This window comes from Fukomys damarensis, unplaced genomic scaffold, assembly GCF_012274545.1.
Source record: "Fukomys damarensis isolate Sample0158 unplaced genomic scaffold, DMR_v1.0_HiC HiC_scaffold_19, whole genome shotgun sequence".
NCBI lineage: Eukaryota > Metazoa > Chordata > Mammalia > Rodentia > Bathyergidae > Fukomys > Fukomys damarensis.
The window spans coordinates 10,677,502-10,702,744 of NW_022900931.1; the positions used below are offsets into that span (position 1 = coordinate 10,677,502).

Consider the following 25,243-nt stretch of genomic DNA (forward strand, 5'->3'; position numbering starts at 1 on the left):
TTTTTTTTTTTTTTTTTTTTTTCCTTTCCTCCCGCCTTCCCTCCTTTTTCTTTTTGCAGCAGTCAGGATTAAACCCTGGGCCTTTTCACTGAGCCAGCCCCGCACCCCTTTTTGAGACAGGACCTCACGAAATTGTCCAGACTGGACACAAATTTGCAGTCCTCCTGCCTCAGCTTCCTAGAATGCTGGGATTATAGACCTGCCTGCCTAGCTTCTAGTATTTTCTAATGACCAAAAATAAAAACCAAGATTGTTCATTTCCTCAGAACTAGGAAGCCAAGTTGGAACCTAGAGCCCAGGAAAGAGCCCAGGGAAGCATTCGATTCCTCCACCTTCCTGGGAACTGTTGCCTTCCCTTCCCCATGGGAAGTCAGAGCTGTACACTGAGAGGGCATTGTGCAGAACTGGGGTGGCGAGCCAGAAGCGGGAGCTGTTCCCCTGTGTTGGGTCACCAGTGACAGCTCGTTTTCTAAGTTCTTTCTGGTGATCAGGATCTCACTGGGTCCTTCAACCATTTCTCAGGCAGTTCCTTAGAAGGTGCTAATCAAGAAAGATGCTCTGTAAGTTAGAAACCTAAGTAGCAAGGTCATCCCAGGAAATGTTACAGGGTGAAGAGAGGTGGCCACCTGTACTAAATGACACGTTTCCCTCTGATTACAGTGCCCTGTCACATCGTTGAGGATCTGGCGCTGGACTTTTGATCCTCTCCCCTTTTCCGCACTGCTTCATTCTGTGATGCTTGTGTTTGTAGTGCTGTAATAATTTCACGATACTGTTTATTCCAGTGTTTGAAATGGCTAGATTGTCTCTCTGTATTTTTAAAAAAATTTCCAAGAAGCATAAACTGAATGAATACAACGAATAACTCTTATTTCCTTCACTTAGTCTGATAGGTGGGGTTTTTATTTTGATTTTTTACTTTTTAAAAAGTAATTTGAGACAAGATCTTGCTAAATTCCCCAGGCTGAACTTGAGCTTACCTCAGCTTCCCAGAGTCCTGGGATTACAGATAAGGGCCACCATACCCAGCAAGAGGCGGCATTTTGAAGCCATCGCCATCATGCTTTTTTGAGTTCAGTGTGTAGAATCCAACTCTGACCACAGGGACATCCTTGTGCCTTCTGAGGAGCCACGGCAGGTTGTCTACAGAGCAATGAAAATGTGTGACTGACACAATCGCACTCTGTGGTGAGGAAGCCTCCCAGGTGGGGCTTTCTCGCTGTGTCAGCACGTAATGGTTTGGGGCAGGCAGAAAGGCAGGCCCAGCCCATCATGAAAAACCTCAGCCAGCCACCTTTTTCTTCTTACAAACACTGTGTTAAGATTTGGGTCCAGAGTAGACGGACGTGTGATAGTCTGCTTATTACTGGGTTGAGGCTGAGAAGAGCAATTGGCAGAATCAACGTTTTGTAAGGAGTTCATGTTCATCTGCCCAGTGTGTGGTAGTTTTGCAGTGTTACCATCTTGGCTTAGCTCCTTTCTATTCTTTCTTATGAGGGCTGGCTGTGGGAGAAGTCCTGCGAGACATGGCTGGGAACACAGCAGTCGCCTTGCTTATCCCCTGAAAGTCGACTGGGTCAGGCCCTCTTTCATCCTGTGCCTATTTTCTGGGCTGGACCACGGTGCCCTCAGCTCCTTCGGAACCCTGCCTTCAGTGCTTCCAAGTCCGGGGCAAATGTGTGCTCGCTTCTCCTTCCAGTCCTCTGGGGCAGCCTAGGAGGAGGAGGGGCCACCGTGGGTCCTGGTGAGGGCAGGTGCAGGTCTCCACCATCCTTGCTGTCCTCCCCTGGGCACTGGCCGGGCACTGGCCTGCCACCTGCCCGCCGAGACTGTACCAGCTCCCTCACTGCGTCAGCGGATCCCGAGGACACGCCCGTGTCCTGCACCATTCCCCGTGGTTCTCTGATGGGAAACACCCGTGTGGTGACCTGGTGGCACCAGCCCGTCCCTCTTCTGCATCTCTTTCTCCAGGGAATCCTGAGAATCGAATGACTGCGTTGTGGGAGACATTTAACACCTGGTGACTTACCTGGCTGCTGTGGATGTCTTAGGGATCAGGAGCCAGCCTGGAAGTCCAACCTTTGTTGTCGGTGAGCCATTTCCTTTGCCTGTTCGGCTCCTCAGTGCCCTTCAGAGGCCCTTGGTGTTACTGGGGGCTGAGGCGGGGCTCCCAGGGGAGATGGACCCAGAATGGCCCTTCCTCAGCTGCAGGTGCTTTTCCAGTGCCACCCTGATGTCCGCAGGGCCCTCATGCCAGTAGGGACCTGTTGGAATTTACTGATGACCCAAATCAGTTTTCTTCACCAATCAGAGTTCATTCCTGGAGGCATGATTTATGCTGAAATCTTTTGAAAACCGAGTATTTTCAATTCAGACTTTGAAATTGTCATTCCCTGACCAGAGGCAGCCCAGGCCTCAGCCAAGCTAACCCTCTGCAGCTCACCCTGTTTGTGTAGGACACCGTTTCAAGGTCACATTTTGCATTTCCTGTGAGACAGTATTTTTTTAAGTCTGATTAATCTAGCACCAAAAGAATGAAACTACATAACCACAAACTGCAATAATATGACTGATGTTAAGTTTTCAAGACAGTGCTGCAATTTTCCAGTTAATTTCACAACGTTTTAAAGATAAAACCAAGTAGAATACTGCTGTACAAGGATGAACAGGCCTCAGAATGCTAGAGATCACTTGTTTCCATTTTCCTTTTATAGACGTAGAATAATAAAGTGCCTAGACAAGTATTGTTTACTAGACGTAAAACATTCCTGCCTAATGTCAGAAAAACAGAACCTAGACAAGAGTTTTTATAAACTAACAGTGAATATTTTGAGGCTAAAAAGTCTTCATTAACTACTTCTGGTACACACTCTACCCTCACGTCGTCTCTGGACACTCAGGGCTCACTGCAGGTCTGCCACATACTGTTTTTCTCCATGTCTTGGAAACCTACACCTTCCCAATTAGCCCCTTAGTGAAGTTTTTGTCAGATATGTAGTGCCGGGTCCAAACTGTGTCTGGGAGGCTCCAACGGGCTGGGCTGGCCCTGCAAGTAAGCAGAGAGCTTGGCTCAAGGCCTCCCCAGTCTTACCAGGTCGCCTCTCCCTGGTCGCCTGTCCCCCTCCGGAGAGCTGTGTGTCTCCTCCCACCACCTGTTTTTCTGTACTGTTCTGGCCAAGCCAGTTCTAGTGCTAGCTCAGCCAGTCTAATCCTTCTTGCCTTTAAATGTTCTTAAATCTAATCAGCCTAAAATTCAGTGAGGCCACTATGAGTTGGCTGACAGTCATTCCATCTGCTTGCACTGAAGGTAAATTCATTTCCTCTAAAACGTAATTTGTATTAAACCGATGACTAAGCTACTAGTCTCCTGTCATATCCAGGTCATCCACAGAGGTAGGTCATTAAGGACAACAGATCCTTAATATTGATCCTTCCTCAGTTCTTCCTGTAATTACAAGATCACACACAATATTATATGGAAATGTGCAGAAGTGTGTAGCTGGTCCCTTCCCCACCCCATTCTTGTGTGCATGATAAAGGAAGCAGCAGGCACTAGTGTCCGCCCCTGACCCAGGGGCCAGCGAACGAGAGCACACACCAGCTCGGACACCACCACCACTTTATTTTGAGCTAAATCTCCATTCACTTGAGAATGGCAGGAAAGGCTCTACCACTACCGCCTTTGGCAGCTTGGTTGCCGGTTTCCACCAAGTCTCTCGGCAAAAAAGTCCTTTCTCACATTTATATATAAACAGGTACCAGTTCTGATTTTATTTCATCATATTAACATACATGACACACCAAAATGAGAAATGCACAATTTAACCATTCAACAACTTGCCTCACTCCAAAGGAACACGATGTGCAGATTAACATTTCTATAGCCTTTACACCTAACTTTACAGACGTACGAAGCCATCTTCCCGCATTTCTCCAGAAGTCTAATTCTGCTGTGTAGATCATTGTGTGGCCCTGGTCGACTCCAGGCCTCCCTGTGACTGCGCGCTGCAGGGAGCCACTGAGCTCGGCAGGTGGCACCTGGCCTTGCCCTGGGCTGCCTGGGCATGGCGCTCTTGATTCCTACAACTGGTGATGGGACACTGGTGTTCAAGGACTAATGGCTGTAGTGTGTGACCAAGGCACAGTGACAGGAAGGAGGGGACCATGGCAAAGAGAAACCCTAAATGACACAAGGCAAACTTTTGTCCAATGATCACGTCTGAAAACAGCTTTAACCATGGAGCTCTTTTGGTTTCATCTCTAAAATGTTTGACAGATGGAACCAGGTTCTGGGTGTGAATTCTGTTACACATTTGGTGTCTACATGACACATCGGAATTACCACGTGAAAGCTTTAGAATGCTTGATTATGTAAAAGGTGTACATAGAAAAATGAGATCATTTAAAAGAACCTTTTCAGTATGCTAACAACATGCTCCCCGTGCAGCTTACACCCACATTGTAGCACATTATTTGTACACAACCAGTTTTGTCTGTGAAGCCCACAACCCTCATGACTGAGCCAGTGCTGAATCATGTCACTGTGCTGACACACATAGCAGTCACCATAGGAAACATGAAGTCCCATCCTACTCAGAGGACTGTCCATTTCTCAAACATAGAAAAACCTGAGATACGAGTGATCAACAAGCTACACTTACAGTAAAGAACACTGACAACACCTGCCCCCTTCCTTACCCCGCCAAAAGCTGCTGATGTGAATTAAGGCTTCAAAAGAGGACTGTCCAACAGTTGATAACACAAGCCAGATCCGCAGTTACTTGTGCACTGCTCTAATCGCTGCCTGAGTTCAGCTGCCAGAACTGATTCCACACATGACCGTAGGTCACAGACATGAGACCACCTTGTCTCCCTCCATTCTGATACTAAAAACACGCAGGGCAGTTTTTGAAAAGAGCTGGCTGTGACTTACTTTCTATTCACAGCTGAACAAGATCCAGCAGCCTTCTCTTCATCTTCCTATACTGTTTTATTCTGAATATTCCTTGTTTCCTAAAACCTTTCTAGCCCTATTCGTGAATTTGAAAAGCCTGATGGAATTACAGAAATATCACCTTCATCTCATGCCAAGGGGTAAAAACCCATCAAGGAAACGTTTCTGCTTCTCTTAGTAATTTTTACCTTCCTTAATCTCTCTGTAGTTTTCTCTCCAGGTGGTTTCCTATACAATTCTGCTTTGTTACACTTTTACAAACTAGCCATGCAATGAAACAGAAATGGAAAACACCAATTTTTGGCTGAGAACTTGAAGGTTCTGTCACTCTGTTACCAACTCAGGTAATTCACATTGGCTTTAAACCAAGTCAGCCTTCAATTAAAGGATTAAACCCCCCATTTAAAACAACTCTTTGATTTATAGAGGGAGGCAGACATGGTTAGCCTCCCAACTTTAGCTTAAATCATGTTGCCAGAATCCTGGCCAGGTTGAATCCTAGGTAGTCGTCCTTCTTTCGGAAATAGGAACTACTGCATTCATTACTAACTGGAATTCTGTGCACATACAGTTTGAATTGGTCTGGAAACTGACTCGCTACCTAGTCACAATGCCTAGAAAACGGGCTCCCAGACATGGTAGTGGTGAAAGCCCCGACTGTCCTGTCTGAGGTACTGGGTTGGTTCTACCGTGGATCCGGGCGAGGCCCCTCATGGTCTGTCCGGCAGAGTGATGTGCCTATCACTTGGCTGGTGGGTGAGCTTGGGTTTGGGCATCAGCTTTGGAGAGGATCGTTTCTCTGGGATTTACCTCTCGGGTTCCGTCCCCAAGAGGGCTCCCTCACTCGGCCCACAGCTGGCTCAGTCTCAGCACTAAGGTGCACTGTGGAAGGGATTGGGCAGGGATCACTGAGCATCTGAGATCTCTGCGGCACGGTGTGACAGTCAGTGGAGGGGATAAACTTGCTTTTGTAGGAATGAGAAGATAAGCGGTTCACTGACTAGAATTGTTTACTCTGCGTAGGGGAATTCTAGCACCTGCCCTTCCACTTTTGAGAGAAACAGTAGTTCATCCCTCAAGTGCAGATATTGAGAGAGAACAACTGTGTTGATCCATCTTGCTTTTTAACACCACAGCTCCATTTTCCAAAAATATATATGTATATATATACATATTTCAGATTTACAGGGAAACTTTTTGTGAACAAGAAAATCTGTCAATAGCAATCACAAGGCTTTCTCCTCAGGAGACCTCAATGATTTCCATGCTGCCTGAAAAGCTAGACTGACTGCCCACCTTCCCCAGCTCTTCCCGAGACCTGTTTTCTGACATGATGCTCTCTCCAAATTCCATTTGGCAGCTTCTGCGTTTAAACTGCTTTTCAAAGGGGCTTTCTTCGTGCCAGCTCCGCCGAGAGTCAGCCCTGTCACCTGGCTTCTGCCGCCTGCGCACAGAATAGACTTGGTCACTACAAGTGGGCAGCTGGCTGCAGCTGTAGGCAGAGTAGCTGGCACTGCCTCCATAGATGGTCGAAGCAGAGTAGAAGTGAGAGGACTCTGTGGCAAAATACCAACTGTTGGTCAAGGAGTGGGTAGAGGTCTGGGGAGCCAAGATATCGGAGTGCCAGCCCTTGAGGCCCAGCCCGGCAGCAGACTTGGTGAGGTGCTGCTGGCTGGTGGAAAGGCCGAAGAGGAAGTTGGTGTGGTAATTGTCTTCCACACTCCCACTTCGCTGCAGTGGAGATAAGAGGGGCCTCTGGGTGGCCCCACTGCTGCTGGTTCTTACTGTGTGCAGTCGCTTGCTCTGGCTCTCTGGAGGCCTGGCAGGCTGGGCCTTCTTGGGGATGTGGGCTTCCTCCTTATCTGGGCTGGTTTCTGGAGTCTGCTCTGACACTTCCTGAACTGGGGAGAACTGGCAGAGCTTGTTGGTCCCATCCAGGGTAGTGGAGGGTTTGTAGTATTCCAAAGCATCTTCTGATGAGAAGCCATGTAAGGATGCCGCCATGCTGGCTGAATACGAAACCGATTTGATATCCAGGGAGAAGGAACGTTTGAGCTTACTGCTGTCTTCCAGCTTATCTGAGGACAGGTGGAGCCCATTGAGCGCCTGCACCAGTTGACTGTCCTCTAACAGTGATGGCTGCATGCTGGGCACGGTGGCAGGATGCAGAGGCCTTTGCCCTGCTGCCTCTGAGGTAGCAGAGTTGGCACAGCATGGATTGAGGGACATCTCACTCTTCTGTCCACCCTCTGAGACTGCAGGGACAGGGTCATTTGACTTTTCCAGGTGTAGCAGCTTGAGTTTGCTCTTTGGCCCTGATGCTCCAGTCTGTTTCTTGATCTTCTTCTCATAGTCCAGAAGTTGGCCCAGAAAGTTGAAGTTTGGAGATATAGTCGGTCTTTTTTCTTTCACAAATCTGTGAGGAAAACAAAAAGCAAAAACTGATTTTAGAGCTACTCCTTTTCTTACAAATATTAAGTGAGTAGTGATTAGGCAGACCTTCCCAAGAACCTTGGAAGATGACAGTTTATAAGTTTTGGGAGGCCCCTAAAGCAACAAGGTGCCCCTGCCTCATCCTGGGTACCTCATAGAGGGCAGGTGCCAGGCCCATGAGTTCTAGGGTTAGCTCCTGGCTCAAGGGTCTGCATTCCCAGTGCAACTAGTAAGAGGATCTTTGCTCACCACCAAGGACACTAGCATGCACAAAAGTTACTTGCCAGCTTTGTTTTCTTTTTTTGGTACCAGGGATTGAACTCAGGACCTTGCACTTGGAAGGCAGACGGTGGAACCACTGAGCTAAGCCCCTGGCCTTCAGTTCTGTTTTCTGATGGCCGCTTTCAGTGTCTGTAATCACTTCAAGATATTTCACATTTTAAATGGACAAAAAAGATGGCATGAGATGGTCAAAGTATCAGAGCACCTAATTCTGACTTCCTTTCTTTGTACTGAGCATGACAGAAGCAGCAGCTACAACATAGTCTGTGGAAGCTAAGCACAAAGCTGATGCACCGAATTAGTGGTTCAGCCCTCAGGCCTAGCCGGCAGCAGATGGTTGTTATTCCCACAGAGTACAAAGTCCTTAGGTGGACGTGTCCAAAGTCACAGAGCTAGGTAATGATGGTGCTGGGATTCAAAGCCAAGTCTGTCCAATGTCTGGGTCCAATTTTGTAATCACCACGTTAAAAAAGATTCATCAAGGAATCAAAACTAGTAACTGATTTCAACAAAGAATCAGAGCTATGAGACAAATTGTTCACTGGTGCCTGAAATTCATGGATATTTGTCAGATGATACAAGAGTTACTATACTGAAAACCTGCAGTTGAATAGGGAAGAATTGAAAATAAACTCCAAGTAACCTACATCAAATGAACAAAGCCAAAAATAACTGGCTCATCTGTAACAAGTGCAAACAGGGCCATGACGATGCGAAGGTGAGAGCAGAGTTGCAGTGAGGGAGTGCAGAAGGCCCTCCAGGTTCCTCCCCAGGGATAAGCCATAGAGGAGGAAAATCCAGCTGCTCCCCCAGGCCTGCTCTGCACAGTTTTTGATTTTGAGAAAATCAGCCATCTCTACTTAGCAAGGGCTGCCCGACTCAGACTCAGGGCCGTACACCCAGGCCTGAGCAGGCCCGCTGCTGTCTGCTTTCCCTTGTGAGAACGGGAGTGCAGCTCGGTCCCAGTCACACACTGTAGAATCCGGCTGACTGCAGAATGTAGCAAGTTCTACTCGGTGAAAGAGTTTGATAAGTAATTTGACACTACCAACTATTTGGCTTTTTCCTCACAGAAATACAAAGTGAAGCAGAGTATATTCTGTCGTAATCATTCTGCTGCCACCTTCCCCCCTCAATACTTCGCTGCTCGCTCATGAGGAGGCAAATCTCTGCCTGGATTTGTTATTTCTGAGACTTAAAAAAGTAGTGGAGGGTGAGTATGATACATTAAGTCAGAATGAATGCCAGATATTAAAATTGTGCTCTTCTCCAGGCTTGGCAGGGCCATTTAGGTAAACATCCACGGTAAGCGTATAGTGTGTGATTAAAACAGAGGTGGCCTGCTTTCATCTGGCTACCAGCATTGCACCTGCTCCCATGCTCACCTGTAGGCCTCGTCCACAGACATGTCCATCCTCTTCATGATGTAGGCGATAGCGATGGTGGCAGAGCGAGAGATCCCAGCCAAACAGTGGACCAGGACACATCCATTGGATGCTTTTGCTTTCTCTGGATGCATGAAATTCAAGAAAGGGCACTGGTAAAAAGCCAGCAATGAAGTCTTGGTGCCATTTGCCCAGTGTCTTCACCCCAAAACCTCAAAGCAAATCTCAGCTACTTCCAGCACAGCTGCCAGACATCTTTTTTAGGAGTGAACCTAGGCCCTCAAGCATGCATGTACCACTGAGCCGCACACCCCGGATGAAGTTACTTTAAAATGCTCAAATCCATACAACCTATATTCTTGTGTTTAGGAAACTTCTCTGTATGTTATAAAATGGCTCAACTTGCTGAATTTAAGAAAAAATACACTAGGGATCAGGCTAAGTCACTCCAATAAGGATTCTTGACACTTAGAAGTTATGGTCTTACTACATCATCTCAGTTCCCTGTAACAGCAGACTCACGGATGCTCTTAGGACCAGAGAACCAGGGAGATTCCGAGGGCCTTGCCATCTCGTACTTCCTGTGAGGGCAGATGGAGCTACCCCAGACAGACCGGAAGCACTAACACTCAGGGCAGTGCTTGGGTGGCCTCAGTTCTGTTATGTTTGTGCTTAGCCATAAAGCTGCTGCTGCCCACTACCACCTCTCCTCCTCCCATCTTCTTTTGTTCTACCTCTTCTAGTACTAGAGATTGAATCCAGGCTGGACTTGAATGTGCAATCCTCTTGCCTCAGCCTCTGAGTGCTGGGATTACAGGCTCATTCTTCCCTTCTCATTTTTGTTTTAACTGGTCCTACCAAGAGTTTATCACAACTTACATTAAAATTCTTAAAATTGACAAGTATGTAAGGAATCTGTTGCTCCTGCAGCTGAATAGTATAAGGCTGCTTCAGTCTCACTGCCTATAACTAGTACAGATTTCTAGTGTGTATAATATACAGAGGTGCCTCAGTTCATGAACTTGATTATTTCCATGATTTTGGTTTCAAATTGAGTTGGATGAGAACCGAATCAAATTCAGTCCTGAGGTTCAGTGTTGACATTAGGGGAAATTTGATTCAGCTCTCATCCTGGTTTGTGACCAGAATTGTGGAGAGAATTGAGTTTGTGAACCAAAGCACTATAGTATTCACTTGACTTTGTACAAGACAACCTACAAGTTTCGGATAGTAGATGAATATATTTCCCTTCTAGATAGGAAAACCAAACACATCAAAACAATAAAGGTGAATACAGCGCAACACTGAAAGTCCAGAGCACTATACAAAATTATACATAGATGGATGCATATAGCCTCAGTATTCTCCCTTCTGCATTAACTGCTAAGAAGCTCAAAGCTAAGGCTTTCACTTAATTTCATTAAGAAACAACAATTTTGCTTTTCTGCGTATCTTTCCTTGTCCCATCTTGCTTGGTTTTTGCCCCTTTACCCCATCTTAATGTATCTTTTGGTCCCTAACCCTTACCGTAAACTACTTCAAATCCTTATTACAAGTAGGTATGGTTTAAGCCCCCTCTCCAGATGTTGACCATATACTCATTATTTTAAATAAATATCTCAAGAGTTGGACCATGAGGACCTAGAATGGCCTTTCCTGGTTCTAGCAATCCTCCAGAAGATCTAGTGTTAGGTGCTTAGGTCACTCTGGATGGCTGATACTATTGAGAAAAGTGTGGAAGGAAATAAAACAATGGCAGTAATGTGTTACCTTCTTGAGGTTACAGGATTCCTTTTCTCTTTCAAATTTTGCGCATTGTGCTTACATTGTTTTTGCAACCACAACTGTTTGGATAATGTATTTTTAACAATCAAAAGCACTTATCCTGGAGTGGGCTTCCTTGGCACACTGGTTCCAGCAGACACGAGTGCTGGGCTGAGTCTACAGGAAGTGATAATTTACGGGCCCAGCAGAGAGGCGGCGGCAAACATGCTGAGAAAGCCCTGCGATGGTCATGAATATAGTGCCCATGAGCAGCCTGGCTTGGCTGGCACTCAGGAGCAGTGTGGGGAATAACCAGAGGGAAGGCTCCACAGGTGGGGAGGCACTGGTGGGGGAGTTCCTGGGAATGTTAGGCTGAAGGACACATTTGTATGCAGGAAATTAAGGAGCCTCCGCAGGTTCCAAACAGGAAGCAAGAAGGCAGTGACAAGGTGTCCCAGGAAACATACATAGGAGGGTGGTGCTACAGAAACTCAGCTAAAAATCTTGGCTCTACAGGCGGTAGCGGGGAAGGACCACAAACGAACAAGGATCTAACAAAAATGAGTTACAGAGCTAAAAAGGCAGCGTTACAAAGGGACACTCCGCGTGACAACTTGTAAGCTGGGCACGATGATAGTGCCTGTGGTCCACCCACCTGGGGAGCACTATGTGCGCAGAACAGGGAGACCTCCATCTCAGCATAAACACACACTATCTACTTCAGCACCCATTACAGCCCTGTAAGGGAGGGACACAAGTGTGAAGTATCTTGCCCCAAACCACTTAGCTAAGAGGCTCAACGTACACCATCTTGGCCTCCCTATTCTGCCTGCCCAGGTGCTGAGTTCGGTGTGGGGAGCTGGGTGGGTGCTGAGGAGGGGCAGGGCCTGTGCAAGCAGCCACTGGGCCCACAGCACAGCAGGTCAGCAGGCACTGCCGCCTGTTAAAAAGTGAAAGTCTGTGACAACTCCTAAGTCCTCCCCCTGCCCCAGAGACCTACTGAAATTTAAATAACAAAAAACTCTGTAAGCCTTCAAACTGCTGAGTGCAGTCTGGGGTACATCTTCGCAGCACGCACGTGGAGCTCGCCATGCAGAGATGACTGGCAACTGCAGTGAACGGGAAAACGTGGAAGCTCTGCCTTGTGTTATTTCGGTGGACACAGCAGTGGCCACAGTAGCAGACCACGCAAATTAAACACAGATAAACTCCCAACAAGGTCACATTCTCTTCAACAAATTCTCAAATTGTACTTCTAGCTGAAACATTTTAAAGAGGCAAAAACTGAGTGCTAAGCTGAATACATTTCCTTGAACTACAATGGGAAGAGTTAATTTTGGGAATTTTCTTTATGATGGTTCACATTGAAACAGTCATAGCTGTTTATCTTCAGATTTTCAGAGTAAGTTCCTGAAGATGAAAGCCCTCAGCAATCTGGAAATCTTGAAAGAATGGTTTCAGAATTATTTAGCACTCTGAAGGCACTGCCTAGAATTCCTCTCAAATATAGGCCCACGCCTGCAATCTCAAAACCCAGGAGGCTGGGGCAGGAGAACTGCTGCAAGTTTGAGGTTAGACTGGGTTACATTCAAGGCCATCCTGGACTACACAGCAAGACCCTGTCTCAAAAAATAAAGAGCAAGGGCCTGATTATATAGCTTAACTTTTTTTAAGGAACTGGTTTTTTTTGGTGTTTTTTTTTTTTTAATTACAGTAACTAATTTTGAGTACTCAAACTTACAGGACTGGGGGAAAAAATAAAAATTCCTCCCCAAGACAGTGACCACACCTCGTCACACTGCTCAGGAGGGTGCTGTTTCTACCTGTGCTCAGCCGCTCTACAGGGAAACCACTTCAAGTGCGTATCGCCAACACCCTACCAGGAGATGTGACTGGCACCAAGGGTCACAAAACAAGGCAAGGGAAAGATCAACTGCGGTCTACACTGCCAGGAGATGACTACACGTGCACCTGTGTGTGCCTGGGTTGGAATTTCATTAGACCCACGAAAACTGACGCATGGACTGAGGGTCAGACATCCTGTGACATAAAAAAAGACTGCCAGTGTAATGGGATCTGTTTTCACAGAACTGACTTTTCTCGGGAAAGCACTTCGAAGCGAGGCAATGGAGACTCCAGCAGCCTGATGTTCAGACAACATACAATCACGGACCTGTGAAGGCTCAGCTTTAGTACTGTTCACAGCCAGGAGGTCACAAGCCCAGTCCCTTAGGGACAGCATGGAGCACACATCCCCTTCACCACTGAATGTGCTGTTTTCAGAGTTGACATTTCGGAAGTAGTTTTCTTTCCTCTAAAGGCAAAGTGGGAGTAAGAGGCCGCACCTGCACAAGACACTGTAACCAAGGATTGCCACTGAGCCACTCACCAATGAAATCCACTGATTTGTCCAACCAGGGCAGAATTTTCTCACAGAAGCTGTCATTCACAGGCACACGCAGGAAATGAGACTCGGGGATAAAGTCTGGCTTTGGACAGGTACTGCTGGCATTTAACACATAGCCAATCCCATTCTGTTGCATGAGCTCCTATGGAGGGAAAGAGCAATTAAAGTGACTTAATATAATCACATCATCACTTTGAAAGATTAAAGTTTAATGTTATAAAAATTACTAGTTTCCTTAAAATCATTCACATCAGAGGAACTCCAAAGCTCAGGAAAATATTTAGATTTAAGTTTGAGAGGGGAGAAAAAAGGCTGTTTAATAGTATGCCTGAAGTTCACATAACATTCATATAGACAACTCTAGTATCTTCACCACTAGAACGAGAAACTACAGAATGAAACAACCGTTTATGTGACTCCGAGTATCTGTACACACAAGGATGTCTTCCCACACTAAACACGCTGGCTGTCTCAGATGCAGTCCTGGGCATTCTTCTCAATATTCTTTTTGAAGACACCATCTATTTCCATAGCTTTTTTCATCAGCTTCACATGCCACTGTGTGTTTTGCCTGTGAGAGTCTGTATCTTCCCTTAAATTCCAAGTACCTACTGATATTAGGGTATCCCACTGGTCCTTCGAATTAAAAATGTCAGAGATTAAATACATTATCCCTCTCACTTTCTCTGCCCCAAACTCCAATTCTTGGTAATCCCCAGATTGGCTGATGGTAACAGCATCACCCAACCAGTTGAGCTAGAAAATAAGATCATCTGGCCACTCTATTTACTCCCCCAAATGCTACCAGACCCCCGCTAACTTTTCTCCCAGTTACCCTCTTTGTCTTATTCAGTGCTCAGTCCTCACCAAGACAGCTAAATTGTCACCAGGGGGCTCTTGAAGTTCTCAGTGTTTTTCTCTTCAAACCATATTCTTAACAACTAGAGTAATCCTCCTGCTCTCCTTCCCTCCCCTCTCTTTTTTTCAGCACTGCGGATGGAACCCAGGACCTTCCCTGAGTTACATCCACAGCGCTTCTCCCCTTTAAAAAAATTTATTATTTTGAGACAGCGTCTTGCTAAATCACTATGTTGCCATGCAGGTCAGAACTTGTGATCCTCCTGCCTCGCCCTCTCAGAGCGCTAGGATTATAGGCATGTGCCACTACACCAGGCCCCTGTTATATTTCTATCAGCAGTACCACAGATTCATAAATTAAAATGGAAGCTGGGTGTGATGTACCTGAGCCCAGGTATTAGGAAGGCTGAGGAAGGAGCATAGCAGGTTTGACAGCAGTCTGGGCAACTCAGACACTTCCTCAAAATGCAAATTATATGGGCTGAGGATGGACCTCACTGGTAGAGTGGGTCAGCATATATAAGGCCCTGGGTTCGATCCCCAGCACCACAAGAAGGCAAACGGACATAGCGATATCCCAGCCCACCCAATTCAGTAATGGTGTGGTGGGAGTTTCTGAGAAGAGAGTGACGGCAGCTGTGTACACGATCCAGAGGAGTCGGGCAGTGTTGGGAAACATGCTGCGTGTCACTAAAAGCCGTCACAGACGGACTGACAGGACGTACTTCTGACACCTCACCCAGTAACCTGTGCTCTGTGGAAATGATAACTGCAGTCAGTGAAAACTACACGTGCACCTTGGCTGGAGCCTGTTAGGAGACACGGGACAAGGGATGCGGCGAGGAATCTGCCTCACCTCTGATCCTGCTGCAAGGTGGGCCTGTGTGAAGCACTTAAATAGATTCTCACTGAATTCTCGCACCCCTCTGGATGCGGTGTCACCATTCTCGTTTCCCAAGTGAAGAAACAGGCCGAGAGGTTACGTGACGGCTCCCGTCTTGCTAGCTTGCCAGAATCCACCCTCCTCCTCGCCTTGCTCTCCTAAGTTTCCTCCACAGCAAATGAGACGGGACGATGGAGTATCTAGTGTACGTGTATACGCTTCAACTAAGTGAAGTAGTAGACTGAAGTTCCAATGCATTGTTTTGCCTTTTTTAACTCTAAAAGACAAAGCAGCAGCATTCTGGTCACAGACTTTTTCAAGAAGGCTTGGGAGTGACTCAGGAGAGAAGAGGTTATTTGAGAAGACATTTATCCAGGTTGTGTATTTTTTGACTATTTCTTTTCTAGGTCAGCTGACTGGAGTTCTTAGGCAAATCTCACCCAAATGCATCTACCAGTTATAGTTTCCACTTTTTATGGAACAAGGACTTGTGAAACCATTGGTATAGCAGCCTTTGAGATAACAGCTGCCAAGTATTTTACAATTGCTTATGCCCACCTAATGTGACAGGGAAATAAACCAACTTTTTCTTGAATCTTTCCAAAACATTTAATTAGGTCATACAGAAACAACCCTTTTTCCTCACCCATATTTCATTAGTACATGTAATATTTTATTAATGTGCACTATTACGGTACCAAACAGATCTGCACACAAAGCTAACTTCCAGCAAGTACACTGTGGGATGGCGGAGGCAGACATATTCCAGCCGCAGCTGCCACCCAGCCTGCTGAGGACATGGAGAAACGTCAGCTGAGGAAGTTTCTGAAGTAGAACTATTCTACTTACTTGCTGATTCATTTTGCTTAATTTTTTATGGGCATACATACACGAGGCTGATAGAGCATTTAAGGTTTTTAATGGCAGACATGAGACAACTATAATTATGAAAAATGAGTATTTTATAGAATTATTTTTAATTATGGATAGAATTGCTGTCTCATTAAATTATAAGTATTTATATAATCACTTGGTTTTGTTTTGACATGATGTCTAAAACATATATAAAACTGAATATTCTGTCCCATAATTAAACATTATCATATTTAAATTTCAAGAAAATATCATCGAGTTCTCTTCAGTGTTTAGCTCCACTTTACACCAAGTGTGCTAACACATGCCTCTGACTGGTAAGATAAACCCTTCCCTAGCTGTCACATACTCTGGCTCCTTGGGTCTTGCACCCCAGCCGCTTGCTGCCCCTGCAGTCTTGCCTGGTCTCATCCTTATCAGTCCCCGCGACCCTTCCGTAACCTGTCTCACACAGCCCACTCTGCAGCTCGCTCTCACTCATGCCCCTACTCCCAGAACCCTCAGGCTCCTGCCCGTCTACAGTCTGATCACCCTGCCCACATCTGTTCCCATCTCCACGTCTGCCTGCTCTCTTCCCAGCTTAACCGTGTCAGTCATTAGGATCACTCCCTTGCTCCCTACCTCAATCCCTCTGCCCCTTTATCACCTCTTCACTCCTGGGTGGCAGAATTCCAAAACCCAGTCAAAACCAGTTCTCTGGCTTGTCTGCATTTGCACCCAGACAGCTGAACAAGGCCAGGGAAGACTCCAGAGCACTCACTACCTGTGCTCACTTTCCACTCAGCAATCCCTGTTTGTCTAGTCCCTTCACTTTCCCTAAGTTGCCTTTTCACACGCTTCCCTTTTTCTTCAAACTCCGTGTCCCTCCTCATCCGCACTCTAAGCTGACCGATGATCCTGTTCCCAACTGCACTGGAAAAAGAAACAGAAGAAACTTGATAGACTTCCACCTCCACATTTACCCTTCTACCAGCACATGCACCTATCTACTCTGCCTTCCTGCTCGTTACCGTGGATAATCTTGTCCACATGCCTACGGCCAGACCTTCACTGCTTACTAAAGCCCACCCCATTTATTCAAGATATGGCTCTAGCTATTCTCTGCCTCTCTCCTGCATCAATTCTCCACTCTCCTTGGGTCATTCCCTCCATCAACAATTCAACCAACCATTATTTCTCCTCTCCATTTTTTCCTCCAACTATTGCTCCACATATTTGCTACTCTTATTAGCAAAATTTCTTGAAAGAGCTGCTAACACTGATTTGCTGTCTCCAATTCCTCTCGTCCTGTTACCTCCTGAACCCGTTCTGTTCCAGTTTTCTCCACCACTCTACCCAAACTCCTTGAAGATCACCAGAGATCTCCATCTCACTCAACAGCCAGCCTTCAACTCTCACCTTCCACTGGCCTGTCCCACTACCTGGCGTATCTCATTCCTCTGTCTTCCTAGAAAACACTTTGTTATTTATTTCCTGGACTACTACAATCTCTTGATTTCCCTTCAGCATTTATTTCTAAATACCATTTGCTGGATCCTTTTCAAATGCCCAGATTTTAATGTTGGAATGCCTGATGGCTTAGTCCTTTTCTTCAATTACATATTCTCTCTTAATAATCATTATTTTATGGCATTAGATACTATCTGTACATTAATGACCCTCCACATTTATACATCCTGCAGGGACATAGTCTTGGATTCATACCCCGTCTGCCTGCTCAGCACACTCAACTGGAAGTGTAACAGGCTTTCCAAGCTAGCAAGCCCAATACAACTGTCCTCTTCCCATAGGCTTTCCCACGGCAGGTGCATCTCCCAGTTTTTTGACACCTGTCTTTTGCATGCACCTGATCTGTCCATGCCATAAGAAAACTGGCTATGTTTAAAAAGAACGTGACTCCTACCACTTCGCACCACTGCTACCACCCTGATTCTGTCTTACTACCATGTGGCTTCCTCCTCATATGGAATATAGCCTACTTTCCACACAGAAGCAAGTCTGATCATATTACTCTTCTGCTCAGCACCTTCCAGAGACTCCCTGTCTCTCAGAGTAAAAGCTAACATTTTAAAAAAACGTTTTTGGGGTGCTGGAGTTTCAGAATGCACACTTGCAATCATCCTGTCTCAGCTTTCAGTAGCTGGGATCACAGATATGTGCTACCATGCTGGCAAAAGCTAATGTTTTTTCTTCTGGCAGTGCAGAGGGATTGAATCCAGGGCCTCATACATCCCAGGCAAGTGCTCTACCACTGAGTTATGGCTCTAGCTGCAAAAGCTGGCACAAAGCCTACAATGTCTTGTACTCTTGATCTCCTCCCTCTGTATTTTGACCACACTGCAGGCTCCTTCTGCCCCAGCCACCTTGGTCTCCTTGCCCTTCCTTTGTCACGTGGACAACACTAATCTCCGCCTGTGCTGCTCTTCCTCCAGATATCCAAAATGGCTTGCTCTTTGATCTCCAAGTATCATTCAGATGTCTCTCTCTCCCCAAGGCTTTTCTTTACCACCCCTTTTATCACAGCCCACACCCACAGACACTCCCTGTTTCCTGCTCTTTCTTCATAGCACTTGTCACCATAATAGGTAATCAGTAATAAATTACTGTCGAGCTTAGCTAATTATTATGCTGTCAAATTTCTTTTCCTGTAGGAGATCAGCTCATGAAAACAGACCTTTCCCTCCCATTTATTGGTGTTCTCAGAGCCCAGAACATAGTCCGACACACAGTAGTATTTGATGAATGATTCATTATCCTTCAAATCATTAAAATCAGGATCTAATAACTAGTTTGTTGGTGTCTTTTGATAAAGAATCTTTATATGTTCCTTATACATTTTCATTTTATAATAACCAAATGTCATTCATCAATATTCCATTCATTTCATAATTTGTGAAAGACTATTTTGCCTGTTTCTCAAATTTATTAAGGGGTTTGCTGAGTTAACATCATGAGAAAGTTTTTAGGAGTTATGTTCACTTAAAGAATTTTTTAAGACATGCTAAAATTTTATAATCTTCCCTAATGGTACACCCCATTCTATTAAAATCCAGAGGTTGTTTTTTTTGGCTATGTAGTTGAGACTGACCTGGAGCTCACTATGTAGCCCAGGCTGGTCTCAAACTCACAGTGACCCCACTGCCTCAGCCTCCAGAGTGCTGGGATTACAGGTGTGTGCCACCATGCCTGGCTAGAAGTTGGTTTCTAAAACTAGCTTCCACAAAGTCACTAATTTTATTAGTCTTTCTAAAATAAAATGTCACCAAAGTATGTCAAAGGCATGTCACAGAAATTTTCTGTGCATCAACATACTATATGGGGTGCCATGGGCATAGAGAACAAGCAATCCCACTGATAACGAACTGCACTTACTGTATATAAGGCAGCCAGATATCAGTGATAGAGAGATCTAATGAATGTAATGCAGCAGAATAAACAAAATAGCTTGGTGTATAAACAAAGGGAACAATTCTGAAAGACCACAATGAGAATTAATATCAACCTTGAATGCAAACTCCAACTCAACACCTTCAAAGCTGTCCTGCCTACCAGTGTTATTTCTCACTTTTCCAAATCTACACGTCCATGTGGAAGCAGCTTCTGGACAGTGCTGCATTACAATTCCTTGCTGAACCAGGCTGTCCTAAGCCCGCTCTCCCCTCACAAGTACTGCATGTATCCTACTTGCTGCGTGTTTAGGAGGCAGGAAGGCAATGCAAAACAGAAAACCATTCTTTCCCTATTCTCAAGTCTAGGTCCTGGTTTAACTCCTGTCACTTTATAGGTGTTCAACCAAGTTGTGAACTGACATTTCTTGAATTTGAAAAAAACAGAGCAAAACAAATGTGCCATTTAATTTAATGTCAAAAATAACAAAATCACCATGTAGAATTACCTAACTGGTTAATGTTTACCAGATTAAACAGGATCCTTAACTAGGAATTTTATTTTCCAATTTGGGGACTAAGTAAACCCTCTCTGGCTTTGCCTCAAGAATGCATGTGACTTCAGAAAATTAACTTTGCTTTCTGTAGTGTAGTATGCATATAAAATTAATAATAAGCAAAAGCTCAAAGGCAAGGAGACCCTATCAGAAAGGCTCCATACAAGCATAAGCTATAAGATCTCAAATAGGCACATCTCACAATAAGAACAAACATTAACAACACAGATTTGAAGTAAAATTTTAAAGAGGCACAAATCTTGAGGGAAAAAGAGGAATAAATAATAATGCCTTGGGCTGGGAATTAAGCTCAGTGGTTCCGACATCTGCCTTGCAAGAGCAAGGTCCAGAGTTCCATCCCTGGTACCAAAAACAAAATAAAAAAATAATAATAATGCCTCATTGCTGCCCAAAGGTAGGTATTTGTTTTCATTCTTTCTCTAGCTCACTAGAGAAAGCTGTGGTCTGATTGTTCTAGTCACACTACAGGAGAAAACATTAAGAGCTCCTATAGCCCTTCACAAAGGAAATGAGCATTTGTAAATTGCCTGTAGCTGCATTAAGATCTCTGATTGCCTTTTCAATCTGTGGTGACAAGTTAAGAAGTTTTAAAGAAAACTGTTTTACAGCACTGCTGGATAAAAGCATGTAACTGTGGAGTCAGATTATAGCTCTACTGTTATGTTTGTACCATTACATACTGGGGGTCCCCAATCTGTGTTCCTCTATTAGTGTGTGCCGACTCAGTACTGCCAACCCCTTCATCAAGAATCCATGCTTTTTGCTCTTTTTACTCAACAGAGCTCTTCCAACAAGCCTTAGACATAATGAGGCTGGCAGTACATACGTGCAGCCTTGATCTTGACCACTGCTTACCACTCTTGCCGTACTTTACCACCTCCCCCACCCTCCAGCCCAGGGGTCTTCATGAACACCTCCTTCAGTCGGAGCCCAATCTGAGTCCCCTTCCAGAGTGCGGCAATAAATACATCTCTACATGTGACTGTATTAACCTTGCTGCATGCACCCAATTTCTACAATAAACCATAGCCTAATAAGGCTAAAAAGCCTGTCCTAGTTCAGGTCTCTTGGACCTACAAGGAAAACAAGAAAATGTGACCATAGTTTGGATTTCCTGTGGCAATAAATAACATCAGACAAAATAACACTCCAAAAGATGATGCAACTGTTAGCTGGGGAGTCACACTGAGAACAGTGTACTCCCTTTCTGGGATGGCACTGTGTTTCAAATGACAGTTAATGGACAATTGCTGTTTTTCCAGCTGCTACCAATAAACCCAGCAGTGAAGGATATTTTCAAAGCACCCACCTTGTTGAGGACATCTCGCTGGCAGCCAAGATAAAGATTGGGAAGAATTCGGGTTGGCCCAATGTTGGCAACAGGTAAGCAAGGCTGAGAAATGCAGGTAGGGACTAGGGTAGATTTTCCTTCACAGAGGCCAGGGAAACAACGAGAGAACTCGGCAAACCCACCTGAGAATAAACATTATAAAATTATACCAGGCACCTTCCGTTACTACCCGACGAAGTGGTTTAAAGCAGAAAAATCAAATCTCACAGATCCAAGTGGCTACCATTGTGCACGAATCCCTCTCCAACTGCCGACGCTAACCCTGATGTGTTACCCAGCACCGAGCCAGGTGTACGAGGCACAATATGGATGTGCACATCCTGAAGGCCCTTGGGAGTGACCCCTCGCCTTCTCAAATGTTTCCTTTGTCCTCGCACACCCTATGACATTTGCTCCCTACTTCCTATCCTCAAGCAGACTTCTTTTTGTGGAACATAAAGAGAATTTTTAGTCAGTGGCAAAAAGCCAAGCCATTTATTCATAGAAGCAAAATGGGGATATTAAAAAAATGTGAACATCTCTCTACTTCCTATTTATTGCTCTACTTTGTGCACTATCTGCATGTTTTTTTGCGGGGAGAACCATCTGATATTTGAGCTTGTGTTCTGACTTACTTCTCTTAACATGATGGTCTCAAATTCCATCCATTACCTACAAATGCCTGAAGTGTATCTTTCTTTATGGCAGCATAGTACCCCATTGTATATGAATACTGCAAATTACATATTCTGTTGTTTTAAAAATATTTCAATATATATGCCAGTGTGTTTCATTTATAGTACTAGGCTATTTTTTGTTACTGAAAAATGTTGTGTTATTATCTGGGATTTTTTTTAAAGAATCTTTTTGGTTTATGTCTTGTACTTTGAGTAACTACTCTGAAGATAATGACACAGTGTAATAGCTATTGTTATTCTCTTTTTTGGTTATGAAATTTTATTTTTCATAAAATAAAAAGTTTTAAAATTGTACACCAAGGCTGAATTACTTCTTTAAAATAAAATTGGTCATGCTAAAATTGTTCTAGAATTCACTTTCAGTCATCCCACCTTGCATATTTTTTCATTTTAAAGATATAAAAAAAATTCACCTCTTATTCTTAGAAACAGACTATCAAGTTCTTAGACTCTACGCAGTTAATCAAGGTTAAGGTTCCCCATGATTACCAGTACCATCTGGAGATCTGCTCATTTTGCTGAGCCCTAATGAAAAAGAAGTGTTGGCTGACCCTACTCTGCTTTGGGTACGTGGAGGGCTTGTGGCAAGATTCCTGGGCTCAGAGAGTTCAGCTTTATTCTAGTCCTTCCCTTCGAATGCTCTGCTCTGTGACCCTCATTAGGGTACAATCTCACCACCTCTCCTAAGTGAAGGAGGAACTCTCACAGCCCACTGGAGGAGAAAGAAGATTTACCTGGGGTTCCAATCTAAATATTTCTTGCTATCTGAATTCAAATCCAGGAGCCAAATAGATTCTGACAAACTCATATAAATCCCTTGCCATCCAAATGCTCATTGCTTAATAAGCCCAAACTCAGGAACCAAGATTTGAATTATAGAGAATATTTATAATAGTATTAATTCATATTACTATTCAATACTTTAAATTAAAAAACAATATGTTAATTCTGATTGGACGATAATACAATCCCACTTTTTTTTTACTACCTCTTTCATTGAGCCTCAGAGAAGACCCTAAAAACCTCACTAAAGTTATCTTCATCTCCTACTAACAGACTTGTCTAAGCTGTTATGTTCCAAAACTGCAGGTAGGGCTAGGAGCTGAGAGGAGGAGAAAGCCCTTATTGTCACCTCTGTGCTATGTTCAACTCAAGCATGATCCGGCGCGACTCCTGTCTACTGTCCATGCTCAGTGCAGGGCCCAAGACACAGTGAGCTAAGATGGCAGGAAGCTGTGACAACTGTGCCACCTCCAAATGGTCAGAGTATATTCCTGGCCTCCAACTGGCTACTTATCTGCATTTTCAGTTCGTAAACTTACTGAAGTTTTTAAGGTCATGTGCTGGACAGAGTAGGTCCATTACAGGATCAGAAATTCCTTTGTGATGTATGAGGCCTTCAGGATCTGTGTAGTTTCATTTCTTAGGATTTCCAAACGTGACCTTCAGCCATACAAAACTCAGTTATCTCTCACCCAGGGATGCCATTGCTGGCCCGCCCTCATGTGCACACATAGAGGCTGTGGCACATACACACAAGGCCCAGCAGAGAAAACAAGAGCATGAGCTCCTGCATGAGTGCTCATCCCGGCTTCACCACTTTCCAGCTGTCTTACTTGATAAATTTATGTAGGCCCTTTGGCTCTTGGCTTCCTCGTCTATAACACGAGGATGATGATCACAGCTACCTCATACGGTTGTTAAGATGATTAGTTAACACGTCTGAGTATTCTCTGTGTGGAACACAGCAAGTCCTCGACAGGTATCGGCGATTATTATTCCACCGTAGTGTTTGTAGGTACAAGAACAGCACCATCTGTGAGGCTTCCTCCACCCTTGATCTGCCACTAACTGTTTAGCTACCACCTCTTTAGACACCAGGAGAAAAGCACTGCTTGTAAGTTACCTTCCCCAAAGTGCTTCACAACACTGCTGTCCTCCAAGAGGCTTGTAAGATGGAAGATTCTGTCCAAAAACGAAGAGAAACACTGCATCTCCTATCTCTCTGCGAGAGTCACGGCACTCGTTAGCATATTAAAGGATCCAAAAAGTATCTTCAAAGAAACCAGTTTGATTTATTTGAGCGAAATAAACTTTTCCAAACTTATTTGACCACGGATTTCCTGCTAAAAATCTATTAATTGCTAGTGGAACTGAAACTTCCAAACCCCTACACTGCAAATACAAGTCAATCCAAACCCCTACACTGCAAATACACCCTGCAGACGACCTCAGCAAGGGGGGCAGGTAGTGCTGGGCTAGGAGTGCCCACTGTTTCGATTTAGCTTTATTTCTATTCACGTTTTGCTCCTTTTCCGTTTCTCTAATTGTGTCATGCAGTTATTATTTAAGGCGAAGCTTGTGCTCACTTCGGCAGCACATATACTAAAATTGGTAGGTGAAGCTTTTCCCCTCGCAGTAGTTCCAACAGTAAACAGCAAAGATTCTCATCTTTCTTTCCTTATATCCACCCAACATAACTGACAGGCACTATTTTGATTCTAATTAATTGTACAACTTTAAGTTGTAACTTTCATAAAATTAGGTGATCCTGTGTCTTGGTAAAGGACAGTCTTATTTTTTTCTTTTGGCTCTGCTACAGTTAGTTCATAGGATGGACTGCCATTTAAATCTAACAAAACAATGTTCCAATAAATGTTCTCAGGGAAGGATAAACCAGAAGATCCAAGGAAACTGTACTTGAATTCCATTTTAATTTTATAAGTAATCATACTTATAAATGAGATAAGTAATCATGTAATAGTCACAGAATGTTCTGAAAATTTACTGTGTGACAAGCACTGCTTTAAACACTTAAAAAATATTTCCTCCATCTTTATAACTACTCTATGATATAGACAATAATTACTATTCTCCTGTAGAGAAAAGAAAATAATCACATTGTGTAGCACTGGGCAGACCTAGAAGGAGTGCACCTAAGTCCTGTGGCATTAGCTCCAACTCTTCCCCGATGCAAGGACAGCCTTGTCCACAAGCGTGGGGCCCAGCTCCACTGTGACCTGACAGTGCTCAGCACCAGACTAGCAGTGGTCACACTCGCTCCCCAAATGATGGAAGAGTTCACTTCCCCAAAGCTATACTGTTCAAACATTTCAATGAAAAAAGGGGGGCCTGACATGACCAGAGACGTAAGAGACTCTTCAAATACACTTTGCATATAACCCACATCAGAGTTTACACAGGAACTAACTGAAATGTAAACACAGTCACTGGCTCATTCATGACTGCAGTTTCCAAGTTGGTGGTGGAACTGAAGCCACATCTTGGCTTTCCAGCACCCTCTACAGAACAATTTTCAGATGCAAGTCCACAACAATCATGTACTCAGCCAGCCAGCCTGGCTGTTCAGAGCCATCCCGGTCTTTCACTAATGAGCACAGAGGTCTTTGAT

At 44.6% G+C, this 25,243-nt stretch overlaps 1 protein-coding gene across 4 annotated transcripts in view; it reads right to left on the reverse strand.

The window, feature by feature from the left end:
• Positions 1-4,219: 4,219 nt before the first annotated feature.
• Positions 4,220-25,243, reverse strand: part of Dusp16 (dual specificity phosphatase 16) — a 173,567-nt gene continuing 152,543 nt past the window's right edge. For all 4 annotated transcript variants that reach the window (XM_010638392.3, XM_010638393.3, XM_010638394.3 and 1 more), the window contains 4 exons: positions 21,113-21,276; positions 13,208-13,367; positions 9,055-9,178; positions 4,220-7,370 (listed from right to left, as the gene is read on the reverse strand). In XM_010638392.3, coding sequence (XP_010636694.1) covers positions 6,197-7,370; positions 9,055-9,178; positions 13,208-13,367; positions 21,113-21,276 — 1,622 coding nt within the window. In that variant the 3' untranslated portion in view covers positions 4,220-6,196. The remainder of the gene's footprint in view (positions 7,371-9,054; positions 9,179-13,207; positions 13,368-21,112; positions 21,277-25,243) is intronic.